This window comes from Budorcas taxicolor, chromosome 3, assembly GCF_023091745.1.
Source record: "Budorcas taxicolor isolate Tak-1 chromosome 3, Takin1.1, whole genome shotgun sequence".
Taxonomy (NCBI): Eukaryota; Metazoa; Chordata; class Mammalia; order Artiodactyla; family Bovidae; genus Budorcas; species Budorcas taxicolor.
In genome coordinates, this window is record NC_068912.1 from 84291297 (window position 1) to 84308544 (window position 17248).

General features: G+C 39.1%; 1 protein-coding gene across 4 annotated transcripts in view; it reads right to left on the reverse strand.

Annotated features, from left to right (window-relative positions):
- Nucleotides 1-17248, reverse strand: part of NFIA (nuclear factor I A) — a 394800-nt gene that overhangs the window by 41801 nt on the left and 335751 nt on the right. For 3 of the 4 annotated variants that reach the window (XM_052636594.1, XM_052636593.1, XM_052636592.1), the window contains exons 8-9: nt 16269-16447; nt 13720-13885 (exon numbers count right to left, since the gene is read on the reverse strand). In XM_052636594.1, coding sequence (XP_052492554.1) covers nt 13720-13885; nt 16269-16447 — 345 coding nt within the window. The remainder of the gene's footprint in view (nt 1-13719; nt 13886-16268; nt 16448-17248) is intronic. The other variant, XM_052636595.1, reaches the window with a different exon arrangement.

A 17248-nucleotide genomic window follows, 5' to 3' on the forward strand; every position in this document is an offset into this window, starting at 1 on the left:
GAATGTTGCAAATGACACTTTGCCATACGGTCTGGAAGATGAAAAATTGAGGACTGGGGACTTGAATGTTTGAAATTGAAGGAGAAAAAGTCCACTGAATTCTTCTTGAAGAAATAATTTATAAAATAATCAAAGATGCCAAATTTTAAACACCATTAAGACCACTAGGGGCTTCCCTCATGGCTCAGATGGTAAAGAATCTGCCTGCAATGAGGGAGATCTTGGTTCGATCCCTGGGACAGGAAGATCCCCTGGAGAAGGGCATGGCAACCCACTCCAGTATTCTTGCCTGGAGAATCCCCATGGACAGAGGAGCCTGGCAGCCTACAGTCCACGGGGTCACAAAGAGTCAGACACAACTGAGAAACCAAGCACAGCACAGCATAAGACCACTAGGCATCCTAACACTGTAAACCTTTCCCATCCTATCTCAAAATCAGCATGCACTTCACATGTTGTCTTGTGTTCAGAAACTCAAGACATTTTCACATGTGGGGATTTTTCTTTAAAAACGCTAGACAAAGATTCAATTTCATTCAGCTAGCCTTACTGTGATTCCACTACCTGCCCAGGAATGTGCTAGTTACTGGACCAAAGTCATCCGAACAAGTTTAGGAATGGAGACTTGAACAGATCCCTGTGTTTTCAAACTGCAAGTTTATTAAACGTTTATCAGTGACACCTGACTGTGCATCAGAATGCATGCAGTTGCAAACTGAAGCAGTGAGGTGACTAAATACCTAAGTGAAATAATTTCTGGAATCTTAACTGCACTATCGTATGTTACAATACTATTTTTTTAAAAGCCCTGTGAAAAACACTTTCGTTTGTAAAAAAACAAATGCAGAAACTATTAGAAAATAGATTAAGTATTAAAATATTAGTCGCTCAGTCGTGCCCGACTCTTTGCGACCCCATGGACTGCAGCCCACCAGGCTCCACTGTCCATGAGATTTTCCAGGCAAGGATACTGGAGCGGGTTGCCATTTCCCTCTCCAGGGGATCTTCCCAACGCAGGGTTCAAACCTGGGTCTCCTACACTGCAGGCAGATTCTTTACTGACTGAGCTACAATACACTGGGTACTTTCTAAATGAAACCTATTACAATTGACTCATTTGGGAACTTGAACAGCACTATTTCTTGCCAGGTCACAAAAAAAATGCTAGAGGATATTGGACTGTTTTTTCCTTTGAAGAAATCTATGGGTATCGACAAATTTACAGGGCCTAGGTTGGCATTATTAATGTAATTATAATGCCAAGGAAACACATTTAGCTTTGCTGACGCATGACCCAATATTCAGAGGTTTGGAAATTCCCACGTGATTGAATGGATGTTGTAATTTTTGTCCAGATATTTGGAATCTAGAAGATAACCACATTGAATTTCCATTATTTTGATCATGTATGTGAAGTCAGTTACCTCATTCTATTATCTCTGCAGATCTTTCGTCTGTACAAACAAGTTACCAACAACAAAAAAGACAGCCTTCAGGGCATGAAATTAAAACCTACTTATCGCTAGTATATTACTACGGAATAGCATACCCACAAACCTTCTTCCTGAAAATCTAAAGAATTTGAACTTTAATATATTAGCATTACTTAACATGTATGGTAACAATTTACATGAAATGTTTAATATGTCAATAGTTCACAAAAGTCACGAAAAGAATCAGTTTTGGCAGATGGCTTTGCTCTGCTGGTCTCTCCACTTGTGTTAGGGATCTTAATAGCGGGTAGGGCTCAAATGACATCATGATTTGGAATGATATGTTCAGAGAGGAAGGTATAAGACAAATTCATGTGTGCACACAGAGAGAAGGGACTCAGAGCAACTTAAAAACTGGACGTCTTTTGACTTTGTTACCAAAATCTGTGTAATGAAGAGGCACTTAACAATGAGTATTTCCTGTAAACAACCTATTTATACTGCCTATAATATTCTTTTTCATAATGATTTAAAGGACAGGATACAGCTTTGTTTCAGTTCATTTCAATTTATTTCTAATGACTGATCCACATTCTATATCACTTATTTTTATGTGTACGCTGTGTGTTATTTAACTGAACATATCTATTGATCAAAAACAACCACGTAGATGGTAGGCACAGGTGAAAGTAATATTGAAGAGCCACAGGGAATAAACCCCGGCTTCAGCTGGGGTTTACTAAAAAAAGAAACCAAGATCAATATATTGGATCCCTCCCTCTTGAAAGGCTTCTGTAGCCTCTCCAAAGGCAGTGTAACTTTGGAAACCCACTTCTGGGACTATATTCTCAACCAATACTTAAAAGCACATATAAAGACTTACACTCCAAGATGTTCATTACAGCATTACTTATAAGTGCAACAAATTGGAACCAATGGATAAATTGATGTTTCATCCATATGTTAGAATACTGCAGTCATTAAAAATGTTTTAAAATAATAATGACACCATGATATGGTTATAATATGAAATGAATAAAAGTAGTTTATAAAATTATATATATGTATATACACATACATATGATCAATTATGTTTAAAATAAGCACAGAAAATGACTGGAGAATATACACAGAAAGTGATTATCTATAAAGACTGGAATTATGAGTGATTTCAAAATATCTTCTAGTAATTTTCAATCCTAAATACAGACAAACGGAATCTGAAAACCCCAAATATAAAAAAATAATACTTAAATCTCTCCTGGGTTAATGTTATGATCAGATTCATATATAATTTCTCAGGGTGTAAACTGGCACAACTTTTCTGAAAAGCAGTTTGGTAATGTATATCAAGAGAAATGTTTATACTATCTGCACTAGTGATTCCAATTCCAGAATCTATCCTAACAAAATTATTCAAGTTGGGGACAAAAATATATGTTTGATGATTTGCTGGAGGATATTCCATAGGCAAGGACGAAAGATAATGTTCTGTGGTAGGAGAATAAGTAAAAATTATTTAAAATAACATTTCCTAGCTTTTTCTTATAAAGTAAGAAAAGATGTAAAATACTAGTTAAGAAAATAACCTAGAAAATATTATATGCAGTAGGTCACAATAATCTTATATGAATATAAACATACACAGAGAAATGCACTGAAAAAAGGGAAGAAAATCAGACTAAAATGTTAATTAGTAGTTGGTTACAGGAGAATATAATTTTAAAAATACTTTTCTGTATTTTTCAATTTTCCTACATTGCATTGCCATATATTATCTTCATGAAGAAAATCTTAAGACTCATCTGTCATTTCTGTCATTTGAAATAGTAAAAAACTGAGGCAAAATAAGACATGAATGGGTTATGATAACTTAAATAACCCAAATGAATGTGATCGTCCATTATCTGTTTTCTTTTGTCATTCATTTCTTCTTGACAAAGTTCAGTTCTTATTTTTTCTGCTCACGAGTTCCTCTGTTTTTCATCCAATTCAATGTACCCAGGAGTTTTTATAAGAATAATAGAAAAGTTTTTTTTATGGCATGTCTTGAAATATAGTTAAGTGGTAGAGTAGAAAGCACTGGGCTTTAGCATCCAACAGACCTGGATTCGAATTCTGGTTCAATCTCAGTTTCCTCTTTTTAAAAAGAGGGCTAATGATTCCAATTTTTCAGATTAAAATAAAAATAGTGCAACTAAGGTAATACATATGAAAATACCTATCAAAGGGCCTGATTTGCAATAATTATTTTTCTTTTGCACAGTTAGACATTAAAAATTTGGTTTGTGCACAAAGTAGAAATGCTCTGCAAAAAGTATTTACCGAAAATTATAACTTAAAGATAGCACATGTACATTTGTATCCAATGGGTTCCTAAAGCAGAACGTGTCATCGCTCAGTCGGGTCCGACTCTTTGTGACCCCATGGACTGTAGCCTACAAGGCTCCTCCGTCCATGGGATTTTCCAGGCAACAGTACTGGAGTGGGTTGCCATTTCCTTCTCCCGGGGATCTTCCAGACTCAGGGATTGAACCTGGGTCTCCTACATTGCAGGCAGACGCTTTACCCTCTAAGCCACCAGGGAAGCAGAACTTGTGAGCGAATAATGGCTACTGAGGGTGAAAATGTTATCCTTGTACTAAATTCCATGCTCTCTGGGAGGGGAAGAAGAATATAATTCTCCACCAGAAAGAGCACATATTTTTTGCTATCATACCCAAAGTTCAGGTGAGTGCAACTAAAAACTAGATGTACAAAACTTACCAAGGCTTTTCTGGATCACGCCCATTTCACCCCCCTTACCTGACCCCACTGTGTGAGTTTTGGTCATTGTAATTAGTGATTGAGATTTAAAGAAAAATTTTAGTTTACTAGAAAAATACTTTTAAAAGTAAATAAATCAAATTTAACATAAAAGGGGCTTTAAAACTCAATAATCTCTTCTATTCTCACTGGGTAAGGTACTTAAAACCTCCCAACAAAGCAATTTCTATCCTTCAATACTGCAATCAAGTGTATATATACATCCCCCACTCTACAGCAGGATATGTTCTATACATACTGTTTCTTAGCACTCTCCTTTGACAACTTAATATAACTCAAAGATTATTCCATGAATTCATATACATCCATCTTTATTTTTGACTTCCCTGGTGGCTCAGATGGTAAAAGTGTTTGCTTACAGTGCAGAAGACCTGGGTTCGATCCCTGGGTCGGGAAGATCCCCTGGAGAAGGCAATGGCACCCCACTCCAGCATTCTTGCCTGGAAAATCCCATGGATGGAAGACCCTGGTAGGCTATAGTCCATGGGGTCGCAAAGAGTCGGACACGACTAAGCAGCTTCACTTCCACCCTTATTTTTAATTTATTTACTTATTTTTATTTCTGACTGTGCTGGGCCTTTGTTGCTGTGCGGGCTTCTCCCTAGCTGTGGCAAGTGGGGGCTACCCCCTAGCTGCAGAGCACAGACTTCTCATTGCAGGGGCTTCTCTTGTTGTGGAGCATGGGCTCCAGGGCATGTGGGCTCAGTAGTTGCAGCTCCCAAGCTCTAGAGGATAGGCTCAATAGTTGTGGCACACAAACTTAGTTTCCCCATGGCATGGCATGTGGGATATTCCCGGATCAGGGATCGAACCCGTGTCTCCTGCAATTGGCAGGTGGATTCTTTACCACTGAGCCACCAGGGAAGCCCCATCCTTCTTTTCAAAGGGTTTTCTAATGTATATCACATTAGTAGATATTTGGATATTTTGGTTTCAATCCCTGAGTTGGGAAGATCCCCTGGAGAAGGGAAAGGCTATCCCCTCAGTATTCTGGCCTAGAGAATTCCATGGACTATATAGTTCATGGGGTCGCAAAGAGTCGGACATGACTGAGCGAATTTCACTTCCACTCCCACTCTTTTATTATAATCACTGTTGCAGCGAATACTTGATGTATATCTTTGCTCATATGTCCAACACTATGTATGACTCACATTTAAAATTTATATATATATAATAAAATAGTCCTCTGGAGAGGTTGAACCAATTTACAGTCCTCTAACAGTATAGGAGAATGCCTATTTTTCACACACTCAACAAGATTATGTCAAGATATTTTTCTATATTATTTGAAAGGTCTTTCTCATTTCAATATTTCAAAAAAGTCTGCCCTATGTTTTTGTGGTACTTTAAGGCTTAATATTTCTATATTATATTTTTGTGTACCACCTGGAATTTATTTTGGTATAATGAATTTTATTTTTTGTGGATAGCTACTCAGTCATCCCAATATACTTTATTGAATAATTCTTTTCCCTCTTCCATATGAAAATGTCACTATTATCATATCCTAAAATACTGCAGTTAAACTGGTCTCTTTCTGATTCAGAAGAATATAAAAAATTAAAATATAATGGGGATAGAAGCAGTGCTGGCTGAAGAATAAAATTCAATGTGGAAATAGAGAGATCAAAGTAAAATATGTTCCCTGGCACTAAATAACATCAGACATTAACTTAAGAGTAGATAAGAAGAAGGAGGGAGCTCTTTGGAATTGTTCAGTATCCTGTATGTGGTGTTGGTTGGAAGAATCTATGATGTTTTAAAAGCTCATAGAACTGTACACCAAAGGGTGAATTTCACTGAATATAAACTTTTTAAAAAATTTAAAAACTAAAGGAAGAGTCCAGGTACCAGTAAAGAAACACTATTTTATGAAAGGAAGCCACTAACTTTTTAAAAATTCTCTCTTGTCATTATCCACTGACTCTTCTCTGAAAGGAAATACAGTCCTTATATCATTTAAAAATTGTGTATATGACATATTCACTCACTTGTTCTAAATTCAATCACTGATTAAAATTAAACATAAAGAAGTGTTAATGAAAAAGAGAGCCGTCATTATTTGGGTGAAAACTCAGAGAGTAATTCTTCTAAGCATTCATCAACAGTCCAAGCTCTGCAGAGCCCTAAGGAACAAAGAACATCTGCCTTTAGCAATAGCTACTGTTTTCCCACCTTTTCGCTATTGCTTATCGCTTTCCTTCTGCTCTCTTTACTTTCCCTGCTAACAAAAAGTTATTCTCAGCAACGGAAACTGATCCACACTGAAGTATAAATGACCACTAGTATCTTCCTTTGTACTTCTCCCATAGGATCTGCACTGCAAACCTGGCAACTGGGCTAAAGTGAAGATCCTCAAAGGATGCTCTGGCCAAGCGTATGAACTGCAGGTTCAAGGTGGCTGGGTGTGAGTCATGACGCTGCTACACCTGACTGAGTGATCTTGAGAAAGTTATCTATCTCTTCACACCCTGTGTTTCTCAATTAAGGTATTTACTTTTCAAAGTATGCACTTCACAGCATTAATGTGAGGATTAAAACAAGATAATACATAAAAAACAGCTTTTAAAGTGCTTGGTATTAGTAAAAGCTCAACATTTTGTTGCGTTATTAATTTCAGACAAGAATAGGCAGTTTGTGGTTCCCTGGTAACTAGAAATCGTGTCATATTGCTTTGTAATTTGGCTACAGTAGGAGCTAGCACCATGAGACCATAGGATTATTCTTTTTCATCTAGATGGCTTATTGCAGTAAAGAATCAGCCTGCAATGCAAGAGACACAGGAGACATGGGTTTGATCCCTGAGTCAGGAAGATCCCCTGGAGAAGGAAATGGCAACCCACTTCAGTGTTCTTGCCTGGAGAATCCCATGGACAAAGGAGCCTGGTGGGCTACAGTCCATGGGGTTGCAAAAGAGTCGGACATGACTGAGCGACTGAGTGCCCATGCACACTGTGGGATTATAATCTTGGGAAATTCGAGATTCCATTCTCAAATCTGTTTCCTTATCTATAAAATCCTAACTTCCTGAGTCTTAAGAAGTTGGAAATGAGATAAAACATATGTGTAAAGAGCTTTGCTAAGCAAAAGGCACTGAACATATGTTAATTATTATACTAGGAAAATTTCAATCCTGGTCAGAGATTATTGTTACATCCTTGATTAACAGGTTCAAACTCATGCATACAATGAATGTATACAAAATTCATCAGAGATATAAAAATAAAAGGGGAACTTGTTATTACATGCTTCTAATTTAATAGAATTCTAGTTTAAAAAAATCAAAAGTTCATGGCTAAGACAGGATGGAGAAAACTGTTTATAAGTCTTTCATGCATTTTTAAATTGAGTTTTTGTGTTCCTAATTAATTTAAAAAAGGAAAATATTCATGTTTTATCTTCTATCATAATTCAAAAATGTTTTTTTTTCTTTTCATTATAATTCTAGGCTATGATGCCAATCTTCAGTTTCTTTTCTGGAAAAGTCCATTTTTATAGTATGTTCTTGGTGCCAACCTATTATAAAAAATTGAATTTTACAATGCAATTAAGAAAATGAATTGTGCATTTTGAATTATCATACCACAAACAGATCCAAATGTAATGAGAGATTTGCCTATTCTTGAGCTGTTGTCCTTAGGACTCTCAGGAATATCCATTTGTTTTATTACATGTTTGAAAAGGAGTCCCTTCCCAGTTAGAGATGGTGCATGTAGAAAAACTCAGTACACTGCAAAGAACTGCAGTAGGTAGGACGTCATTATAATTAGTTTCACCAGTAAAATACCTACCGTGCATGGATGCATGCTCAGTTGCATTTGACTCTTTTGCAACCCCATGGACTGTAGCCTGCCAGGCTCCTCTGTCCATGCGACTTTCCAGGCAAGAATACTAGAGTAGGTTGCCATTTCCTCCTCCAAGGGATCTTTCTGATCCAGGGATCGAACTCACGTCTCCTGCATTGGCATGTATATTCTTTACCACTGAGCCACCTGGGAAGCCCAAGATACCTAATAGGAATCTCCAAATATAACTCGGTCAAACTAAACTTGCCCACCCCTTGCCCAGAACTGCGCTTCCTGTAACTTTTTCAACTCACTTTATGGCAATTCCATCCTTCCAATTGCTCAGGTCAAAAATCTAGGTGTCATTGCTGATATCTCCAGTTTTTTTTTTCCTCAACTCACATCTAACATGTCAGTAAATGCTGTCACCTTTACCTTTCAAATATTTCTCATCACCCCTACTGCCTCCCCAGGGGATTCCCTGGTGGCTCAGTGGTAAAGAATTCACCTGCTAATGCAGGAGCCATGGGTTCGAACCCAGGGTCTGGAAGATACCCTGGAGGAGGGCATGGTACCCACTCCCGTATCCTTGCCTGGAGAATCCTATGGACAGAGAAGCCTGGTGGGCTACAGTCCATAGCATTGCAAAGAGTTGGACATGACTGAAGCGACTGAGAATGCACTGCCCCTATATGGGTTCAGGTCATTGGCAGCTCTTGCCTGCAATACTGCAATGGTATGCCACCTCCCTTCCCCGTGTTACTTTTGTCCACTGTACTTAGTGGTCCCTAATTTACTAACTTACTTGCTCTCTGTTGTTTGTCCCCTCCCTCTAGAATGTAAATGCCACAAGGGAAGCGGATGGTCTGCTTTGTTCATTTTGGGTCCCTCTGCCTAGAATAGTGGCTGGCATGTAGAAGACACTCATATTTATTGATTTAAAAATAAGCCTCATAACTAGTCCTCCTATTTTAATTCTTGCTCCATGAAGTCTATTTTCAGCAAAGCCTTCAAAGAGTTTATGTTAAAACCTAACTTGTGTCACTCCTTTGCTCCCCATCTCAGAACAAATGCCAAAGTCCTAACAATGGCCTGTAAGAACCTTCAACATTTGCTGCCTCCATGAGTCTGAGCCTCCCCTCTGCTCCCCAGCTCCCAGTCACATCCTTGTTCATCCACACTACCTCTCAGACATGGCCTCCCCCTACTTTCATTCATTCACTCATTATGGTCTCACCACACTGGCCTCTGGGTTTTGTTCCTCAAACACGCAGGCTGGACTAGCTGATCCTCCTGCTCGGAAACTCTTCCCTCTAGTCTCATGGCTCCTCCTCTTGCCTCTGCTGAACTTTGTTCAAACCTCCCCTTCTCAGACAGGCCTTCTCCGACCACCCTGTTTAGGTTGTATCCAACCCCCACTAATCCCAACCCCTCTGTGCTTCACTTTCCTACTATTGTATCAGCATCTCACATCACTCCTACCGATTATACTTATTAGTTTATTCATCGTCTTTCTTCCTTCTGTAAAATGAATGCTCCACAAATTCAGGGATTTTTCATCTTTTTCATTTCCTGCAGAATCCTAGCATCTACAACACTGCTTTGCACATAGTGGCTAGTCAATAACTATTTACTGAATGAATGAAAGAAGTGATATTCTCTCACCGGTTATCTAAACCCAGTTAATCAGCAGAAGCAGAATCCATCCACTGTGAATCACCCTTACCAGTTATTCCTTCTGTTTGTCATGGTATCCTAAAGAGATCTGGCATAGTATATATCAATCTTCCTCCAAACATATCAACAACATGAATGTCCTCCTTGAGAGAACAGAACGGTTATTTCCACCCTCACTACTCTTTTTTTAGGCCTCTGGTAAGGATTTTTCCCATTAAAACATATTATTTTATAGGCAAATATTTTCCCCCAAACCTGTCTTACCCTCGTTTTCCTGGTCGCAGCTGCAAAGTTGCTCATTGGTGCCAGAGGCAACTGATTAGTTTAAAAACACATACTCTGCTTTAGGCTGGCACCCATCTGTATTTTATAAATGAGCATATTCAAAATGGTGTCTTGGACGTTGTCTACAGCACAGCACATCTGTCACCCTGCTTTGTCCTGACAGCCTGTCTGTGACAGTGTGAAGAGCAGCTAGGGTTATTCTTGTTGACAGACACGGGAGTCCAGGCCCAGAAAAGTTGTCAGGATAGGTGATTCCTACTTTCCTTTTTAAAACCTTATTTTATCGCAAATCATCTTAAACCTCTCAATAGAAAACACTGTCCCAGGTTTTGAAAAAGACTCAATATCAGATATACTGTTTGGATGTTGAACATCTGTACTTAATAATACCCTGTCATGATGTTTCTTCTTGCTAAAGTTGAGCTCTAATAAACTGACAAAGATAAACAGGATCCAACCATCCTGTGGTTGTAATTTCTAAGAATTAATGAAATGATATTTCTGCTCTAAATTTTTATCCAGTGGTAATCCAATGTCAGACACCCCCTCCTTCCACTCACAAGCTGGTTTCTGAGAAGAAGTTCTACCTTCTCCCTCAGGCTTGAAACATCAGAATGCTACCCCTAATTAGCTAGGAAGTCACTCCCTCCCAAAAAATCTCACCTGAGGCCCCGCACCTGGACCCAACTCCCTCCCAAGTCCTCTTATGGCACCAATGCACCCCTCTGTCCCGGTGCTGTCTGGGCGAGCTGCCTGTATCCCAGCTGTCTCCCACAGCAAACCTTGAGTTTCTTTGGAGAAGGGGTGAATCATCTTTGTATCCCAAGCGGTTAACACAGTCCTTGGCACATGACAGATGCCTAATATATGCCTAATATATGAAGCACGAATAAATGAATGAAAGAAGGCAGTCTTCCCAGTGTGGGCTGGTGGGCTTTTAGATTTTTAATTTGAGAGGTTTCTCCTATACTATAAATTACAGATTTCCCAGACTATCACTGTCTTAAAAATAAAGTAGAAGATAGCTTATATATTGCTCTGAAATAACATATTACTGTGAATTCAGCAAACCCCAGGAAAGACCAGAAACAGGGCTAAAATTTATGATGATAAAAATCTTTCTATGCCATCAGTAGAACACTTGGTTTTGTCTATGTTCCTAGAATCCTAGGATTCAAAAAGTAGGTATAAAATTATTATGTAAATATCAAACTTTTGTTCCCCTTTCCTGAAATTCTTTTTCTAAAAATCTCTAAACCCTGTGCTAATGATCATGCAACCATATGAGCTGGATCTGCCAAGGCCTCCTCCACACCTCTTCCCATCATGTTAAATGAATGCTTGGGGCTGGGCACAAGAGGACAGTGGTTATATTCTCATACAAGGCATTAGATTCAAGCCACAGAAGGAAGCCCGGGGAAGAGACTCAAAGGTACCAACCTGACTGAGGGGCTGAGTAGCTTCTACATGTCCTACAGACATGTTTCTTCATTAGCCTAGCCTGGGAGGCTTCCACCAGTTAAGAGTTTTGGTAAATAATGAAATGAAAGTGAAAGGGTTAGTTGCTCAGCCGTGTCTGACTCTGTGCCACCCCGTGGACTGCAGCCAACCAGACTCCTCTGTCTATGGGATCTTCCAGGCAAGAATACTGGAGTGGGTTGCCATTCCCCTTCTCCAGGGGATCTTCCCAACCCAGGGGACAGAACCCAAGTCTCCTGCATGGTAGGCAGATTCTTTACTGTCTGAGCCAACAGATAAGCTCCTGGGAGATAATATAATGCTCCAATTTATTTGGTGGTGGTGTGGTGCTTATCGTGGCTGATTACATATAACCTTGCCCAGCTAGGGATTACTGCCTATATTCGACAGATGAGGAAACTTGGGATTGGAAGGGAAACATAGCTACCAATGTGAAAGCAGGGGGTTTGAGCACTTATCCTTTAGACTTATTCTATGTAGAATAAGAATATTAAACAAGGTTTTCTGGAGAGCTCAGCCAATGTCCTGTACATATAGAGAGCAAAGTGGTACCATATGCACAAGTGGTACAATAGCACAGTAAGCATGTGGTTGCCAGCGTGTAAGTCAATATCCCCAGGAACCAGACTTAATGGAGTTTGGGGATGGTTATTCTCTGACTAGTTTGAAGATGTTATGCGAATACACAATAAGTAGGACTCACCTACAAGCTTCTACCTCTCAGAAGCTTCTTTTCTCAACTGAGCATCCAAGATCCTGATAGCAAGCCTAGTTTGCTTCCTATGTCATTGGACACTCAGGGTTTTCTCCTTTGTTGAACCACTTCTTACCAAGAGAAGTAAGCCTGCCCAGATTTTCCTCTAGACTCAGTCTTTTTGCTATAAAACCAGAATCCATGCACAATGCCACTCACTTCTGCATGCATTATCAAAATGAATACATACTAGATAACCTGACTCTCATCCATACCCATGAGGGGCTCTAGATATCGGAAATCAGTATCCCCCACATTAAGTTCAATGAACACTCATTTTTTCTCTTTGGCCCTCTTGTACTCAATACCACACTGTCCCCAACACCGAGAGGTTTGAATTGTCCTTCACTATACTCATCCAAATGGCTGTCCAAGCCCAGAGCTTATGCCTGGAAAACAGCTCTTCCTGGGCTTTCTTCCATTCACTTTCCATAGCTGCTGCTCATGTTCTTGATCTTACTGCTTCTTTCCTGGTCTGTGCTCACCTCTTCCTCTGTAGGTGCCTTGTGTCCAGCCTCACTTCCTAAAGACCTCCTCTCTGTAGGGACACTGTCACAGCTCTCATTCTTTCCTATGCCTTGATCCCCCCGCAGTGCTTTAGAGAAGGTGGTCGTCACACCCCCTATCAAGATTAGGTAGTCCCATCCACTACCTGGGTGCCTGCAGCCACCACTCTTCCCGTCATTATTTCAGGTATAATACAAGCCAAATTGATGTGTTCAACCTATTTCTATTCCCTTGTCATCTTTAAAATATCAGGAAATACCAGCAGAGTTGTTCTCTCTCTAATTTATCAAATAATCCTGTATTGTCTGATCACACTTCCCAGAGTATTCAGAGAAGAGCCAAGAGTTCTTTTCTCTTTCCTTCCAATTCCATCTTCCATCTCCTCCCTCTGCCAACCTTAGCTAGGCAACTGCCATGGCTACTGGCTCTGATCTTCTGGCAGGCTCTTATTGTTGGTGAATGTTCAATGTACACACCTTTGAATTGGTTACTTTGATCTAAACTTTTTTTTTCTATTTGATGGATGAGGTACGTAGCCTTTGTAGCTCATCAAATGCATTTCTCTTGGATTGCAAGTTACTGGAAGACAGGGCTCTACCAAAGTATGAGGAATTTTTGCTAATAAGATTCATACAGGTAGATGTTGTTTGATGATCATGAGAATAACATTCAAAGCCACTCAAATAATATGCAACACTGAATAATTCATATTGTGACTTTCAGTCCTGCACATGGAGTTATACCATTTTATCCACCCAAACACCCAGTGATTTTCACACTTGGTATAGTTGGTGGTGCCCTAGAGTAGTATCTGCTTTGATCTGGTCTTGGTTCTACAAACTCATGCTACAACCATCACTGGGGATCGTGCCTTTCACTAAAGCCTATGCAGTGAGGGGCCAAGCTGAGATGTGGATTCAAGTGCACAGAGCTTTGTAAGTGACCGGCGCCTTGTCTCAGCCATACTTACTTGGTGAGGTGGGGGAGGCTGCGCCTCCTTCTGTTGATGTGGTCGGAGGCTTTGTGTCTGGCACCGGCAGGGGCACAGGCCTGGCCATCGGTGGTGGCGGTGGTGGTGGCAACATGGGGGTGGGAAGGAATGGGTTGTGCACTTTGCCTTGGCTACTCCCGTTGGGCTGCCGGGATGGGAACAAAACAAAGCACGCACAGGAAAAAGAAGACACAGAGAAGAACCATTAGCTGCTTCTGAAAACAAGGATTCGTTAAGCGTTAGGCACATTTTATGCAAATTACTAAGTATTCTAGCTGCTTGAATTCTTCCATAAGAGCATATGGATGACGAAATGTAGGTTGTTCCTAAGACATTCCACAAAAGTACAGTCTAGGCACAAATGCTCCATGTATCCTAAACTTATCTCTTGAATTACTTTGACCTTCTTTGCATCTGATCGTATGAAAGGACCTGTCAACTTGTGCTTGGAATGCTTTGATCCAGTACTAACTGTGATCTTTGTCATCATTCTCATGATTATTAGATATTAATTTAATTTATAAGTATTTTATAGAATGCGGAATTATTCCATCATGCCTATTTATATAGATATAATGAAGTTTCCTAAATATGCATTTGAGATTAAAAAAATATTTTATTTTCACTCTTCAAAGTTGATATTATATAACATTTAATAAATATGTTAAGTGAACATAAAAAATTTCTTTCACATATTGTATAACATCAGGCACAGAAACTTTAGAATTCAGCTGTCAAAATTCTGCTAAGGAAAAATATCACTTCTAATTTTGATTTAAATTATATAAGCATATGCCATAAGAGTCATATTTATTTGGCTGCCTGATGTTTGAACAACCAAGTAACAGCTCTTTAACAAAAGAAAAGTTTCCTTCTGAAGAAAGCAATAAAATCCATTTATTTTCAAGTTTTTCGACATAGTCCCATGAAGAGACCTGCCTTAAACCCTATAAAATTTTGATCAAAATGCAAAACTGGGCATTTGACAGTTATATAGGATGATGTCAGGACTATTAAAAAAGAAGTTAGAAATCTGAAAGTCAGATGCTTGATGCTGGTGATCACTTCAGTCTTTTCATGGCTTCCCAAGTGGCCTTTCTGCCTCCGGTCTTCAGTGACATCGTTCACTCAGCAATAACATCTCCTATTTCAGCTCTAGTCCTGAATCAAAATTCAGTTGAAGGAGATGCTGCTGTCCTAGGCTTTTAAGTTTAAGCTTAATAATTCTGCAGAGGAAGTCTCACTCCCTCATCAACATTCACTTATATATTTAGTATTGTTCCTCAAAGACAATCTCATCTGACAGTCAGAATGTTGTGCTTTCTTGCCAACCAACTTGCCTGTGTGTTATTTCTGAGTGGGCTAAAAGTCCATAAGTGAATGCTTTAGAATAAGCCAAGCAAATGAATACACAAGCAAAAAGAAAAAAGGCTCCATATTGATTTGTTGTCTAGACAGAAATGTATCTGCTAACACATCACCAGACATTAGTCAAAGCTGCCTTTTCTGTCTCAGATATGCAGAATCAGGTATTTCTTCAAGCAAGGAAATCAGTGATAGAATGGTGTGATAAAATATTCTAGATTAGGCAATCATAATTATGGTTCATCTGTGGCTTCATGTGCAGTTATTAGGATAAAGGGAAAATTACATTTGGCTTTACGCTGTTCATTATTTCCAATTTATTATTATTGGCCTTGGGATATAGCTATCCATTGTAAACATTTGGTTCTACATTTGAAACAAAATTTGTGATTTTTAAAAAACGGGAGGGGAGTCTGATGGAGAATGGCTGAGTCCCTTCGCTGTTCACCTGAAACTATCATAACATTGTTAATCGGCTATGTCCCAATACAAAATAAAAAGTTTAAAAAAAAATCACTTTTACATTAGGAATATTGTTTCAGTTTGTGATTTAGCTTATTTGAGAAAAAAGTTAAAATTCATTCAAATCTATCTAGACTGTTTAGCTTTATACAAAGATAAGTGGGAAAGATAACTACTTACAGAAATAGCAAACTATAATAAACTACTTCGAGCATCTTGAGTTCAAGTATTGGTCAACTTGATGTAAAGTGTTAGAAGACTATTTTTAAAAAATATCAACTTAGCTGATCTGAAACATCTGTGCCCCCTCCTCTCCCTACCTCTCCCTACCACTCAAAATCATTATTTAAAATTATTTGGTCTTTCTATTTTGTTAACTGTGTGAGCCCTTGGGTTAGTGTGCAGGAGGTGGAATTATCTGCCTATAGACCTTAGAAGGTTATACAGTTCACCCTTAAGATGATTTATATCCATAAACTTGACAGTTGCGAAGTTAACTCAAACACTGTTTTTAAATCCCGGCCAATCCCTCTTAGAGTAAGTTAACTTTCCCACAATCTAGAATAAATATGACATTTGCCTGTAGTCAGTCAGCACAACATTGGAGCACCACATCACAGGGTCATAAGGTCTCCCCTTGTTATTTTTACATTTGGTTAATATTTCTAAAGAAATTGAGAAAAAAAAAGAATTTTCCTTACATTGAGGAACCCCACCTGTCCAGCCTGCTGACCAGCATCAGGGCAGACAAGTTGGACAAACTCTTTCAGCGTCTCCTGAGGGTGATAGCGGATGGCTGGGTGAGAGAAGTAAGGCCCGGGCTGCTGGATGATGGGTGACGTCGGAAAATGAAGAGTCGATGGTGTCGCGTGTGGACTTGCTGTAGGAAAACAAAACATCAGAGTTAACAGAGAAAGACTTGCTTTGCCACAGCATTTAAACCAGATTCAACTTCCTCTTAAAATGTCTTCTCCTGCCTCAATTCACAGTAACTGCTCGTGTGACAGCATTTAATACTAGAGAGGTCTGATAGATTTTCTTCCTTAAAGCTCTAAGACAAACATGGAGGTTAGATTCGGGTAGAGTTTCAAGCTGTCCTTCTATTTTCAGTGGACATGAGTTATAAAGGCATTAATAATCCTTGGTGAAGCTGAAGATTATTCATTACCTTAAGAGCCTTTTTAATGAAGCAGGCAATAAAAAATGTATTTGGTAGATTAGCCCTGATTTAACTGACATTACATATGACAAATTCTGGTTTGCACATATGGATCCCCTTTCATGCTGAGCATTCCATAGACAATAATTCATTGTTAAAGCTCTTATACACCCTTTCAAGGAAATTTCTAGGGACTAATTCAGGATGAAATTTTTTTGAAGTCTGTAGTAAATGATCACTTAATGAACCCAGGCAATTTGGGTGCCTCACTTTATACGCAAGGTTTCAAAGCCAAACTCTGAAAAGCATTGATGTTAGTTAGAGCAGGGAAACACCCAGGCAGAGGAGATAGGCAGTGACCCCTGCTAAATTGCTAGCCCTCTGCTCATACAAACTGATGAAAGACTCAGACAACTATCACTCCCTTATATCTGAACCTATATATTGAGTTTCACTGATATAGGAAGAATATTGTATTAGGCTAAAAAACTGTATGTGAAGTGCTTAATAATTCTGCCTTGG